Genomic DNA, 12,534 nt, shown 5'->3' with positions numbered 1-12,534 from the left:
AAAAAAAAAAAAAAAAAAAAAAAAAAAGAAGGGCTTATCCCTAGGTCCCATCCCATACTCAGTGTATCAGGAACTCTGGGGCTAGGTCCCAGAAATCTGACTTCACAGACCCCTTAGAGAATTCAGAAGCACCCTCAAATTTGACAGCCATTACTTTGAACTGCATTGCAAAATATAGGCTCTCAGATAATTTCAAAGAAAAACCACAGCAATCAAGCCAATGTAGAATTTGCCCGGTATCTCTCACACTATTCTAAGTGATTGTTGAATGTATTTTAATTAATTTGACCTTGCAACAAGGCTAGTCTTAATACTTTCATGTTTTGAAAGATAAATAAGCAAAGATAAACACTGCAGATAAGCCCATATATACAGAAAATGCCGACTCAGTTTTCAAGTCTTTCAATCCATTGTCCCTGAATAAATGGGGGCTTCCCCCGACTCCTTTTGTTCCTGGACATTTAAATCCTTTTCTACTCCAGAATATTAAAATGGCTATAACCAGCAAATGATTCATAATTATCTAAATTCTATACTAATGGCATGGAATATAAAACCATTATTGATTGTTAAGATTGTTTCAAATGATATAACTTTAAAATAGTCAACCTCAATTTTAATTTTGAATTAAACTAGAGAAGAATTGCTATCCAAAAGAAAAGAGAGTGGCTCCTGTGGACAGCCATAGAGCAGTGTCCTCAGGTCATCTCGGTCAGAATTCCAGGACTTATATGATGTCATCTAGTTAGTTTCCTCATGGGTTTGTGCTATTTTTCATCCTATCTATGAATGTTTACAGTGTGGCCTGTTAGAAACCTTTACTTCCACTGCATCTGCATCGACTCCCTGATACTGGGTCAGGTAACATGGCTAAGCTGATACAATCATGGGCCATAAGCATCAAAGGGTTAAAGAAACATCCCCTTTGCTGGATTAGGATTGGACTTTAATGAAAGTACAGGCTGATTTCATACCACATTAGGGTACCATTTAATAAAAGGAAGCCAAGAGAGCGCGAGGCTGTCTGGTGGAGTCCTAACAATCATGTTAGGAGAGAAGTAGGCCTCAGTCTGTAGAAGAAAGCCAAGTGCAAGCATGTAAAGTAATTTGATAAAAGTAGTAACATCCACTGGGTGTTGATCCTTACTTAAGCAGGTCATGTGTATAGGTCTGTGCAAGTGTGTCTTTGGTTCTGAGTATATTTAATGCATGTTCTTGTAATGAAGGATACTTAGTCTTTTCTTTAAATTACTTTTGGAAATTATATTACAAAAGTCCAGCAGATGTGTCTTAACATGTAGCTTGGAAACATTGAAGCTAATTGACAGCTTGATATTTTGGCTGGCTCTCTCTTACCAGTCCCCATGTGTGACTTAAAAGGCACATATAATACCAAAATGAACAAGGTCAAAGGAGCTCCAAGAAAGGATGAATCAGCCAAATTTATGCTGAGCAGAGGTGAACAAACTGGAATTTTATGTTACTAATGACTCTGTGGTGTCTGGTCTCGTGGATTTTTTCAGGATTTACAGCAAATCTTTGCTGCATTAAGCCTTTCAAGGGTTCCTATTAGTAATGACTCTGTCCCCCAGATTGTCAAAACAATAATAGTTTCTAAGCAGAAAATATTTGGTAAGTAATATTTTTGATGTTCATAAAGATAATGGGTGACCTGTAAAATTTCAATATGGGAAATTGGATGTAACTGAAGAAAGAATAGAAACATAGAATTTAGCCTCATTTCCTGCCCAGATCTGGTGTAACATTTCCCATGGTGCAGTCACACACTTCTTAAGAGGGGAGGACGAAATCACCTGGCAAGAACCAAAGGATGCTCTTAAGAAAGGTGAAGTGAGCAACTCTGCTCAGTGATACAGTGAAGCATCAGCTAGTTATATACAGCGAGTCCTACATACAGCGGCTTTCAATGCAGAGAGCAGAGGCTCCACAGCCTTCTCTGTGGCTAGCTTGTACAAAACGCGTCACACATCATTTCTGACTCGCATTCTGAAGTAACTGTTTTCCAGGTGAGAACACTATGCCTGTAGGAGCCTCTGGACCATTTCCAAGGTCAGCAGGATTCCAGGTCACATGCATCTGGCAGCAAAGTCTGTGCTGTTTCACTTTTATGCCTATTACCTCACACTCACTTACTAATTCCAAAGGGTAGGGAAATGGCCTGGCAAAGGAACTAGAGGAGGTGCTGAAATTTTGAGTAATATATGTGGAAACTGAATGCTTAGAGTTAGTGCTAGGAGCTGTGTGCAGCTGCCATTGATTGAGTTGTTCCTATGTATCAGGCCTGTTGCATATTCTCTCACTAGTCTATGAAAGAGCGTTGTGTGCAGCTGCCATTGATTGAGTTGTTCCTATGTATCAGGCCTGTTGCATATTCTCTCACTAGTCTATGAAAGAGCATTGTTGTCCACACAAGGGGAGGATGGAGGAAAACTAAAACCTTTGCTAACCTGGTGAATAATCCAACTCAGATTCACTCCCTCACATGGCTGAAAGACAGTATGGCAGAAAGGTCCATGGAGATGCAAATAGGAAAGAGCCAATTCACTCCTAGGAGGAACCAAAATGTAGGGACCCAAAGGGCTCTTCCTTTGAACTGCCCCTTACACTGCACACAGTAGATGGTAAGTCAGGTTGCAGCACTGATTTGGACACACATCTTCATCATTGGCCCCTCCAGGCTAGCAGGGAATGTGTCCTAAATCAGTCTGTGAGCCCTGGAGGTTCTGTGTAACAATTTGAGCTGAGTACAAATAATCTAATGTGTCTGCCAGACTTTAATGCCCATCAGTGAAAAGATACAGATTCTGCCTCTTCAGTATGGTACTTGGTTCCATGGGAACATCCCCAAGTAAGCAATATCATAGGCTGGACCAATGCAAGTCCAGTTATTCCACCAGAGCACAGGTAGACATTTCAAAGTGCCTTTAGCAACCCAGTCTGCAGATTGCTGTTGATGTGCCTGCCACTGAGACAGGTGTCTGGGTTATGCATTAGCTTAACAAAGTGTTTTCCTTGTGGCAGCAGCCCATGCAATAATCAGTGCCATCTGCATTTATCTGGTTTGGTGTCTAACGTGCATGAGACAAGTCGGCACTTCCTTGTGTCACAATGCCTATTTGGTCCTAAAGGTGCCAGACAGAAGCGTGTTCACCATTTCCAAGGAAAGTACACACTGGAGGAGGGACATGTTAAAGCAATAGCATATGTTGCTTTTTTTTCCCTCATGGATTATTTCCATCTCTCACTAAACAAAACAAAATCAAAGGCACATCTACATAGCTACTTCCTCAGAGCAGTGTGTGGCAGGATCAGGTAGGAGGGAAAGCCACTGGGCCCTGTGAGCACATTTGTTGTACCTTGCAAAGGTTACACTTTCTCTGTAGTCCTTTTTTGCTGGAAATTCCCTGTTTGTTTGTTTATTTGTTTGTTTGTTTGTTTTAACCTTAACTGGTCTGTAGAAATCAGCGTCTGGCTCAGACTTGCTGTCTCCATTCATCAGCTTTACCACTTGAGAGAGCAGGATTCCTCCCGACTGCATGTCAGTCTTTTATCTGTTCCTAGTAGCAGCACAAAACAAATGGTATGGAAACCTTCTTGTTCAAACTCTGAGACAATAATCTTCTTAATTCAGACTGTCCTAAAGCCTTAGAGGCAGCCCTTTTAATGACTGCCATAAAGCCATGTGTGTGTAGCTACTCAAGCCCACTGTAGGCCTGCTCAGACACTAACTACAGGGCTGAGGGTGTTAGTGCTTGCCTAGCCCCCGATTCAGTCTCCAGCACTACATAAAAGCCAGTGTGTGGCACACACCTGTAATTCCAGTTTCCACAGGTGGAAGTAGAGTTAAAAGGCGGTTCAAGGTCATTCGTGGCTTCTGTGAAAAATCTAAGGCTAGCCCCGACTGCATAAAAGCATGTCTCGAAAACCAACAACAAAAACTTGCAACAGGTATACAATGTATATATATACATACATATATATATATATACATACATACATATATACATACATACATATATATATATACATACATACATATATATATTATATATACATATAAATTTTTTTTGCATTCAGGTTCATGAGGACCTTAATCAGTTAAAGGAGAAATTAATACAATTCTCAGCTGGGGAGACAAGAAACCCTCTAGACGTTCAAAATCTTGAGACAGCAATCCAAAGGACTGAGATGGGGTTAAAGGTAAGTAAAGTACTGAAAAGAGGAAAAGGGATTGGCAGTTCACACAGGACCCTATACAGTTGGTTAGCAGAGCCGGGTTTAGGGTGGCCACCAGACGTTTCCTCAGACTGCTGCTTGAAGCTCAAGTAGAAGAAAGACCTTATTCCATGTCGGAATTTCGGGGTCAGAGCTACACAGCCAAGCCCTTTACTGACTTTGGTGTGCAGTTTCAGTGTTGAGGGCTACAGATCAATTAAGCTTTGACAATTAATTGTTTTATTATAATTTTGGGGACATTTGAAGAATTTGGCCTTGTGATACCTAATGCTATCTTAGGCATGTAATACCATAGTGTTTTGTGCGTGGGAGGGGGTGCTTAATTACATAATTCAAAGTATTGACCTAATGAAAGAAGTAAGTTAGCTGAGTATCTCCTGTCCACCATAACTGCCTAAGCTTTGACTTTTCTGTGACAGATTCACATCGAGAAGTATCTAGGTGTTGTAAACCAGGAAGTGTTAATGGCTCCTATGAACAAAAGCTTAGACTCCCCTATCACTTCCAAATGGTAAGTAAACCAGCCATGTTAGAGCCCAAAGCCAATAACACCGAGAACCTTCATCTCTTAGGAAGATGCTTGAAGTTAGTGTGGGAATCTGGGACTCAGGGACACCTGCTTGCAGGCTACTCTCAGGCCTACTGCTTGCCATCGGGGCTGTTGTTTGGGGTCCTAGATTGTACTGTGTTTTGGTGAGAAATAGTTAAAATTCTCCAAGGTAACATTTCAATGAAAATTGTTGGGTTTCACAGTGTTTCAGTCATGTGGTACTTTGTTTATGGCTTTGTACTTCCATATGTGTTTTATTACTAAAGTAATTTGGGGACTGGAGAGATGGGTCAGAAGCTAAGAGTGCATACTGCCCTTTCAGGGGACCTGGGTTCAGTCTCTAGCATCCACAGTGCAAGGTTTGGATCTTCCTGTGACCCCCAGCTCCAGGAGCTTTGATGCCCTCTTCTGGGTTCTGCAGGCACACTTCCATCCCCTAATACACACAATGTATAGAATGCATGCCTGTGAATGCACTTGCATACACACAGGTACACATATACCCAAACAGACACACACACACACACACACACACACACACACACACACACACACAGAGTGCATAAAATCTATACAAACACATACATATAAAATAAATCTTAAAAATAATTTTGGTATTCATAGTAAGCAAGAGAAACACCCATTATGTTTCTCTTAATGCTAATTACCCTAAGAGATGATTTATTGAATTCAAACTAAATTGAAAAGAAGTGCTCTTGCCTGGCCATGGGCCTCCTAATAAGGGAATATAGATTAAGCATGGTAGTTGGTCTTAAATCCCAGTGGCTCTTCTTTGTGCTTTGCGTATGGACCAGGCACACGTGACCAATGGTAAGCAGTAGAATGAGTGTTCTAAACTGCAAGGTAACATGGAGCTGTGTAGACAGAGCCAAATCTCAGTGCTAAGTAGTGCATTGACATGGTTCTTCCCATGTGCCCCTCAATGAAGTTGGTGGCACAGGTGTCTATATCTATCACCCTTTGTAGAGACCCTGCCCTGTCCTCCACATTTCCCCAGCCTGTGTCCATTAGCACTTGCCCTCTCATTCTACTCCATATTCACCAATTTCATCCTCACCAGCATGGTGGTAATTACTAGTTTGATAACAGATTATCCAAAGTTAATATCTTAGGCCACCAAAGCTTATTACCTCATAGTTTGTTGTCAGGCATATAGATAGGCACAGGCTTGCTAAGAGCCTCTGCCACAGGGTCTTTCACAAGCTAAGTGCTGACTGGAACAGTTCCCTTTAACACTTGGCACGGCACTGGGAAGACAACCTCAGGAGAGATGGGTGAGGTTCTCTTTCCACCCTCAGGCACACAATCTCCATTTGCCTTCTGGGCCCCTCCCTCATTGGTGTGTAACCATGGGGCTCTCATCCTGAGGAATAGGAGAAAATTCATTCCATCTGGGAGCCTCTGAAAGCAGAATGGGCCTGGGGCTGGCCAAATGGTGGACAACATGGTACAGGAATATGTTGTCACCATTGGAATGGCTTCAATGACAGTGATCCTCCTGCCTCAGACCCCCTAGTATTAGATTTCAAGGGTGAGCAACCATATCTGGCTTCACCCATAATTCTTTGCTGTAACAATACACTGATGCTCCAAATCTCCACTTATGGCTGGGTGCTTGAATTTAAAACCTCATTTTCCTTTTTGTCCTGAGGGAGACTGTCTTATCAGCCCATATCTAATTCATATTATGGAGGCTTACAGGAACTTGTACACTTGGGGTAGCACTGTGGCCGATGGTCTGTGGCATTTAAAAGAATCTAAGTTTGGAGAAAAGACTCTAACTTGGTGAAAATCACTATGTGCAACAGCATCTGGTTAAACGGAGAGTCAAGTACAGCAGGTTGGAGCATGCAGAGGTTACTTGAGGCTACTGTAGAGCCTGGGGTAAGCAGCTCACAGCCTCAGGCCTACTGAAAGGAAAAGGAGCCTTTTCTGGGAGGACTAGCATAGCACAAATGAAAGTCACATGTAGAGTGACCACCTGAGGTCTATTCAACAGGGAGACACATCAACATGCTGGGCGGGGGAGGGTTAGGAGGGAGGGGGAGGGTTGGGAGGGAGAGGGAGAACGGGACAGACTAGGCAAAAGTAAAGTTTAAACTCATTTTCTTAGAAATGGGGAAGCACTGACGGTTTTTGTGTCAGTTTCTGACTCAGTGGAAGTGGTTCTTTGTAAAGATGACTCTGGAAACAACACTTTAGACAACAGCTGAGCCAAACAGTGTAGCGAGATCAGCAGCTGGATCACCAGCAGTTACCCACACAGTCATCCAGTGGCTTCTCTGTCTCTTGTTTTTGTAGCAAGCATGAATTGCACAGCTGCTATTTGCTAAGTGTGCTTTAGATATGGGAGCTATGTCAATTAGCCACAGACCTTGTCCTTGCAACACAGCGTCTAATCTGAGATGTTTAGACCTAGATGAAGATCCTTGGAAGGGAGAGTAAAAGGAAAATGCACATTGGAAGTATTTGGACAGCTGAACTTGGAGATTTTTACTGCAGAGGAGACTGGGTTTGGGAGAGATGATGCAAGAGATACTGGGTTGTATGGCCAGTGCTGAGGTTGGGATGAGAAGCCAAGGTAAAGTGAATATACTAGGCTACATGCTGACTATGAAAAGGGCTTGGAAAGAGCAGAGCCAGCAACAGGACACACCTGTGCGGTTAGTGCCAAAGCTTCACAAAGCACCTTGATGTGCGGTGTTGCCTCTAAATCAGCCCTGCAATCAATAACACAGGGTAAATTGTTATCCCCAGTTTATAGACAAAGATCTAAGACTGAGTAAGTTGTATCAGATCACAGGGCCAAGAATTCTACAGGAACTCTCAGAGAAACCAATCTTCTGACTCTAATGCTATTGAAAGATAGTGTAATGATGTTTGCCATAGTTTTCAGTCTGTTTACATTCTTAAAAGAAATCCCTGTAAATCTGATTAAAATTAAAAAACAAACAAACAAACAAATGAATTATATATATAAGTCAATGAGATAAAATGTGCCAGCCCATACTGATGAAACCCTAATTGTCAGACATTTTTAACCTTTAAATATATATACATATGTATATACATGTATATATATTTAAAACATTTATTTGTGTGTGTGTGTGTGTGTGTGTGTGTGTGTGTGTGTGTGTCACACCATAAGTGGAAGTCTGAGGACAACTTGAAGGACTCATTTCTCACCTTTCACTGTGTAAATTGTGGGAATCAAATTTAGGTCACTAGGCTTGGTGACAAGTACTTTTACCCACTGAGCCATCTTTCAGGCCCCCATTTGTACTCTTAATTTTTAAGTTTAGGACTGTCACTCTTTAATAGGTTAAATTATTACTGGCAGATTGGCTGATCTACTTACTCTTTGAAAAAAAGAATCCATAGAGAAAAGTAAAGAAGGGTTTTTGGAAAAGAAAACGTAGGGAGTCACTCTACCATTGAGGCTATTGAGCCTTTGTTTGAAATCACAACAGACAGTGGGAGGCCAGCTCAGATAACAGCCAGGCCAGTAGTAGGCAGACAAAATGTGTGCCAAGGCATCCAACAAACATAGAGACATCTGACAAGTCTCAGAGTGGAGGGTGTGGCTAACAGAGCTGTTTCTTGTCTCTTGTCTCAGATGAAAGGGTGGGAGTTGTTTGAGGGCCGAAAAGAGGTAACTAGTAGCAAATGGAATAAAACAGCATTTCTGGGGAAACACCTCTTATCTGGTCCTCCTCTCTTGCCAAGGCATGTCCTGTCCCTTAGTAGGGTCTAGAAGAGTGGAAGAAGAGTGGACTAGAGCATGGAGTTGGCATTCACACATGGTTCTTGGATGCTCTCTTTTGCCTTCTGTACAATTGCATAATCATTTGTCTTCCTCTCAGGAAGGCAGGATGCCTGCCAGGTCTCTAGGATCCCTACAAGAGAGCAGCCAGTGAGGGTATGGTGCTGAAGTTGGATATGGCTCGAGATATAGTGAGATAGATCAAAGTCAAATGCTAGAAAAATACTCAGAATAGTTCTTTAAGGAATTCTGGGCTTTGCAGCCTGCTTTGTGTGTCATCTTCGGCAGACCACACCAAACTTGGAACCAGATCTGTTCATGACAGTCTCTTGGGTCAAGTGCAGGATACACTGTGATTATCTCCCTGAGAGCAAAGGAGATGCTACAAGAATATTAAGTAGTTGTGCTGGTTAGTTGTTATGGTCATCCTGACGCAGCCTAGAACTGCCTGGGAGGAGGGAGTCTCAACTGAGAAAGACTGATGACTGACAGGATCAGGATGAGGTTCCCCTCATGTCTGTGGGGAATTGTCTCAGTTGCTGATTGATGTGGGAGGGCCTGGCTTGATATGTGTGATGGCCATCCCTGGGCATGTGGTCCCAGGTTTCATAAGAAAAGGGGCAGAGCAAGATTCAGAGGGAGGATGCTAGTTGGTACACAGTTTTCCTTCATGGTTTCTGCTTTCGGTTCTATCTCCAGATTCTACCCCAAATTTCCTGAGTGAGGGCTTGTTACCTGAAAGACACCCATTCCTCCTCTAAGTTACTTTATCTCAGCAGCACAAAAGCAAACAAGGACACCTGTACACAGTAATTCCTGATTTCCTTTCTAATGTAAATATATTTTGTATGCTTTTCTTGTACAAACTGGTTTCATCTCACCTACTGACTGGTCATGGTTCTCAAACAGGTTGTGATTCTCTGTGGCTGACCCCCAGTCAGAGGTGGGAGGTGCCAGAGCCTTCATTTGGTCACATGGTGGGGCAGCCTCTGAATGATAAAGAGGCCTGGTCCTAAGTGTCCTGTTGCCCATGACTATGAAAGGCTAATGTAAACCTCTAAACCAGGGCTAGGACTTTGGGGTTAGGCTGGCAGGAATCCCCAGTGTGTCTTAAATACAAGGCTGCAGCAAATGTCCTGGGGTCATCAGGTCCCTCTGAAAGGGGGGGGGGCAAGCTCTGAGGCCTTTGCTGCTCTTTTGCCAGAGAAGCACAGCTCCTAGGAGTACCTGAGGGTCACCCCTGCTGAGGCCTGTGAGGTTTTCCTCTGCCTGAGACACCAGGGAAGAGGGAAGAGGGAGTGCATTGTGCACTCAGCACCCTTGAAAGTGATTTAGATCAAGCACACCACAGTTGTCCCCTCCTCGTACAGTGATCTCCATCATTGTCAGTAACTTCACAGCACTTGACAGGTTGAAATGGACTTCCTTTAATGGTTTCTTCATGTCCCTGTAGAGCTGTGTATACATACATGTGTAGTGTATGCACATGTGTGTGTACATCAGCCAGAAGAAGACTTTAGGTGTCCTGATCTGTCACTCTCTGCCTTGCTCCCTTGAGTCTCTCACTAACCCTGGAGCTAGGTGGCAGCCAGCAAGCTTCAGTGATCCTCCTGTCTCTGCCCTCAACAGCCACACATCTAATCTGACACGTTGTCTCTCTTCTTCACGCAGGTTCTTAGCATATTAGTCATAGCTAATTTCTATTCCAGGCTGATAATTCCAAAATGTCCGTCCCCAGGGAATCAGTTTTTAGATTTTAGTATGTCACTCTAAACTATTTTTCTTGCCTTTGTATACCTCTGTATTCTTGTTGGACATGAAGTGTTGCAGTGGGAACAGGTTACCTAGACCTTTGCTACGAAGGTTACTGTGGCTAAAAATTATGCAGCGTTTACTGTTTCCTTTGACTTCAGATTTCTGCATATTCACTTTCCTCCTGCATCTCTGTCTCCATGTTGTCTCTGGGTTTCCTCAGAAGCTCCATCTTAGAGCCTGACCCCTGCAGCCCTTTCATCTGCAGTCCTCCTCTGCCCTGGGTTCTGTGGCTGTCCATGTAAGCACACTAGAGGTTGTCTGTATTTCTATAGGTGGGTCTTTTGGTGTGGTTCGTGCCCTGGGGCTGTCGCCTTTACAAGTTTTTCTCAACACTGCTTGCTTTTACCTTAGGTGAGATAGGAAAGCTAGATCAGCCTAGGATCTAGACTTCTCTAGGTCAGACTAAACCTTTGGTAAAATACTTTTCCTCCAGAGCTGGCTTTCAATACTAATAAGTGAGCAAAGATCAAACCTAGGAGTACTTCAGTGGGTATGTTAAACGTGAGCTTTTAATTTATGAGTCTCTCCTCCACAAGCCTCCGCACTCCCTGTGGCTGCAGGTGATGTATTTATTCCCAGGCTCCGGAGCTCTCTGAGTCAGGAGTCTTTGAATACTAATGTCTTGCTTTTTCAAGGCAGCTCTTTGTCCAGTGATTGCAGTCCTCTGGTGGATTCAGGAAGTGGACCCACCACTTTTGCTTTCTGCATATTGTAAGGATGGAGATGACCACATTCAACGTCTTTAACGTTAGAGAAAAATCCATAAGACTTAAGTTGTTCTTTAATGATAATTATACAAAAGTGGACATCATAGTAAAACCAAGAGACTTAGTTGTATTGGTGGCTGGATTTTACTCATTTTTTTTATTATGTTGGTCATGTTACAGAAATTGAACCTGCATTTACATGTAAAACGTTAAGTATAGTATGAGGCATATTTACTCCTCTTAGAATTTTACTTTGTCTTATGTTGCTCTGCAGCAATCCACTGCTTAGCAAGGGAGAGCTTTCACCAGCTCTGCTATGAATCTTCACAGCTATTGACAGCGGGAGTTTAAAGAGGATATACTTGCTAGCCTATCATTTGATTTTGTTAAACAAAATATAGCACTACGTGTTTTTCTCTACCAAGGTATGCTTTATAGAGTAACCATTGTGCAAGTGGAGTCAGAGCTGGTGCTTTTACTTGTGCTCTAAGGTCTTTATCAGACGTAAGAGTTTTTGTGCATTGTCAAGCAGCTGTGACTTTACCGTGGCAGCAGTGCTGCTAAAGATCGCTCTGGTCCCCTGCATCCTCCCAGCACATTTCTAATAGAAGGCAGTCTAAGCAGCAAGCACTGTTTTGCATTATGATTTGAGAGCCTTTGGGGCAGCATGGGAGATTTTAACCCCTCTTTCTGTTTACTTACTTAGGTCTATTCCAACTGTAATTGACCAGAAATCCTTTATTTTCCCCATGGATTCTGCTCTTTGGCAACCTCAAAAACATCGCGGTTCATTTCCACGTGGCCTTACAAGAGCAAAGGTAGGAGCCCATTGAGCCAGGCAGTGGAGTAACTGCCAGGAGCCTCAGGGGCCCCAGGAGGATGGGAGGCCAGAGTATGAGGTTTCTTTGAGGATAATGAAAATAACTCAGTATTACATAGTGTACAACTCTGTAAATGCACTAAATACTACTGTGTATACATGTTCAAAAAGGGAGCCTGCTGATATATAAGTTATATCCCAAGAAAACTGCTATTTTTTATTAGATATTTTCTTTATTTACATGTAAATTTCTCCATTCCCAGTTTCCCCTCCAAAAAACAAAGAAACAAACAAAAACAACAAAAACAAACCCCTGTTGCCTCCCACTTCCCCATGCCTGCCACCCCGCCCTCTCCCACTTTCTGGCCCTGGCATTCCCCTACACTGGGGCACAGAACCTTCACAGGGCTGAGGTCCTCTCCTATTGATGATCGAATTTGCAATCCTCTACTATACACATGCTGCCTGAACGATCAGACTCCTCCATGTGTAGTCTTTGGTTGGTGGTTGAGACCCTGGGAGCTCTGAGGGTGCTACTTATTTCATATTGTTGTTCGTCCTAAGGGGCTGCAAACCCCTCAGCTCCATTGGTCCTTTCTCT

At 42.9% G+C, this 12,534-nt stretch overlaps 1 protein-coding gene across 3 annotated transcripts in view; it reads left to right on the top strand.

Annotated features, from left to right (window-relative positions):
- Positions 1-12,534, top strand: part of Iqch (IQ motif containing H) — a 177,594-nt gene that overhangs the window by 3,648 nt on the left and 161,412 nt on the right. For all 3 annotated transcript variants that reach the window (XM_031344193.1, XM_031344192.1, XM_031344191.1), the window contains exons 2-4: positions 4,099-4,221; positions 4,677-4,768; positions 11,820-11,931. In XM_031344193.1, coding sequence (XP_031200053.1) covers positions 4,099-4,221; positions 4,677-4,768; positions 11,820-11,931 — 327 coding nt within the window. The remainder of the gene's footprint in view (positions 1-4,098; positions 4,222-4,676; positions 4,769-11,819; positions 11,932-12,534) is intronic.

This window comes from Mastomys coucha, unplaced genomic scaffold (genome assembly GCF_008632895.1).
Source record: "Mastomys coucha isolate ucsf_1 unplaced genomic scaffold, UCSF_Mcou_1 pScaffold23, whole genome shotgun sequence".
Lineage (NCBI taxonomy): Eukaryota > Metazoa > Chordata > Mammalia > Rodentia > Muridae > Mastomys > Mastomys coucha.
This window is presented reverse-complemented; position numbering and strand designations above follow the sequence as displayed.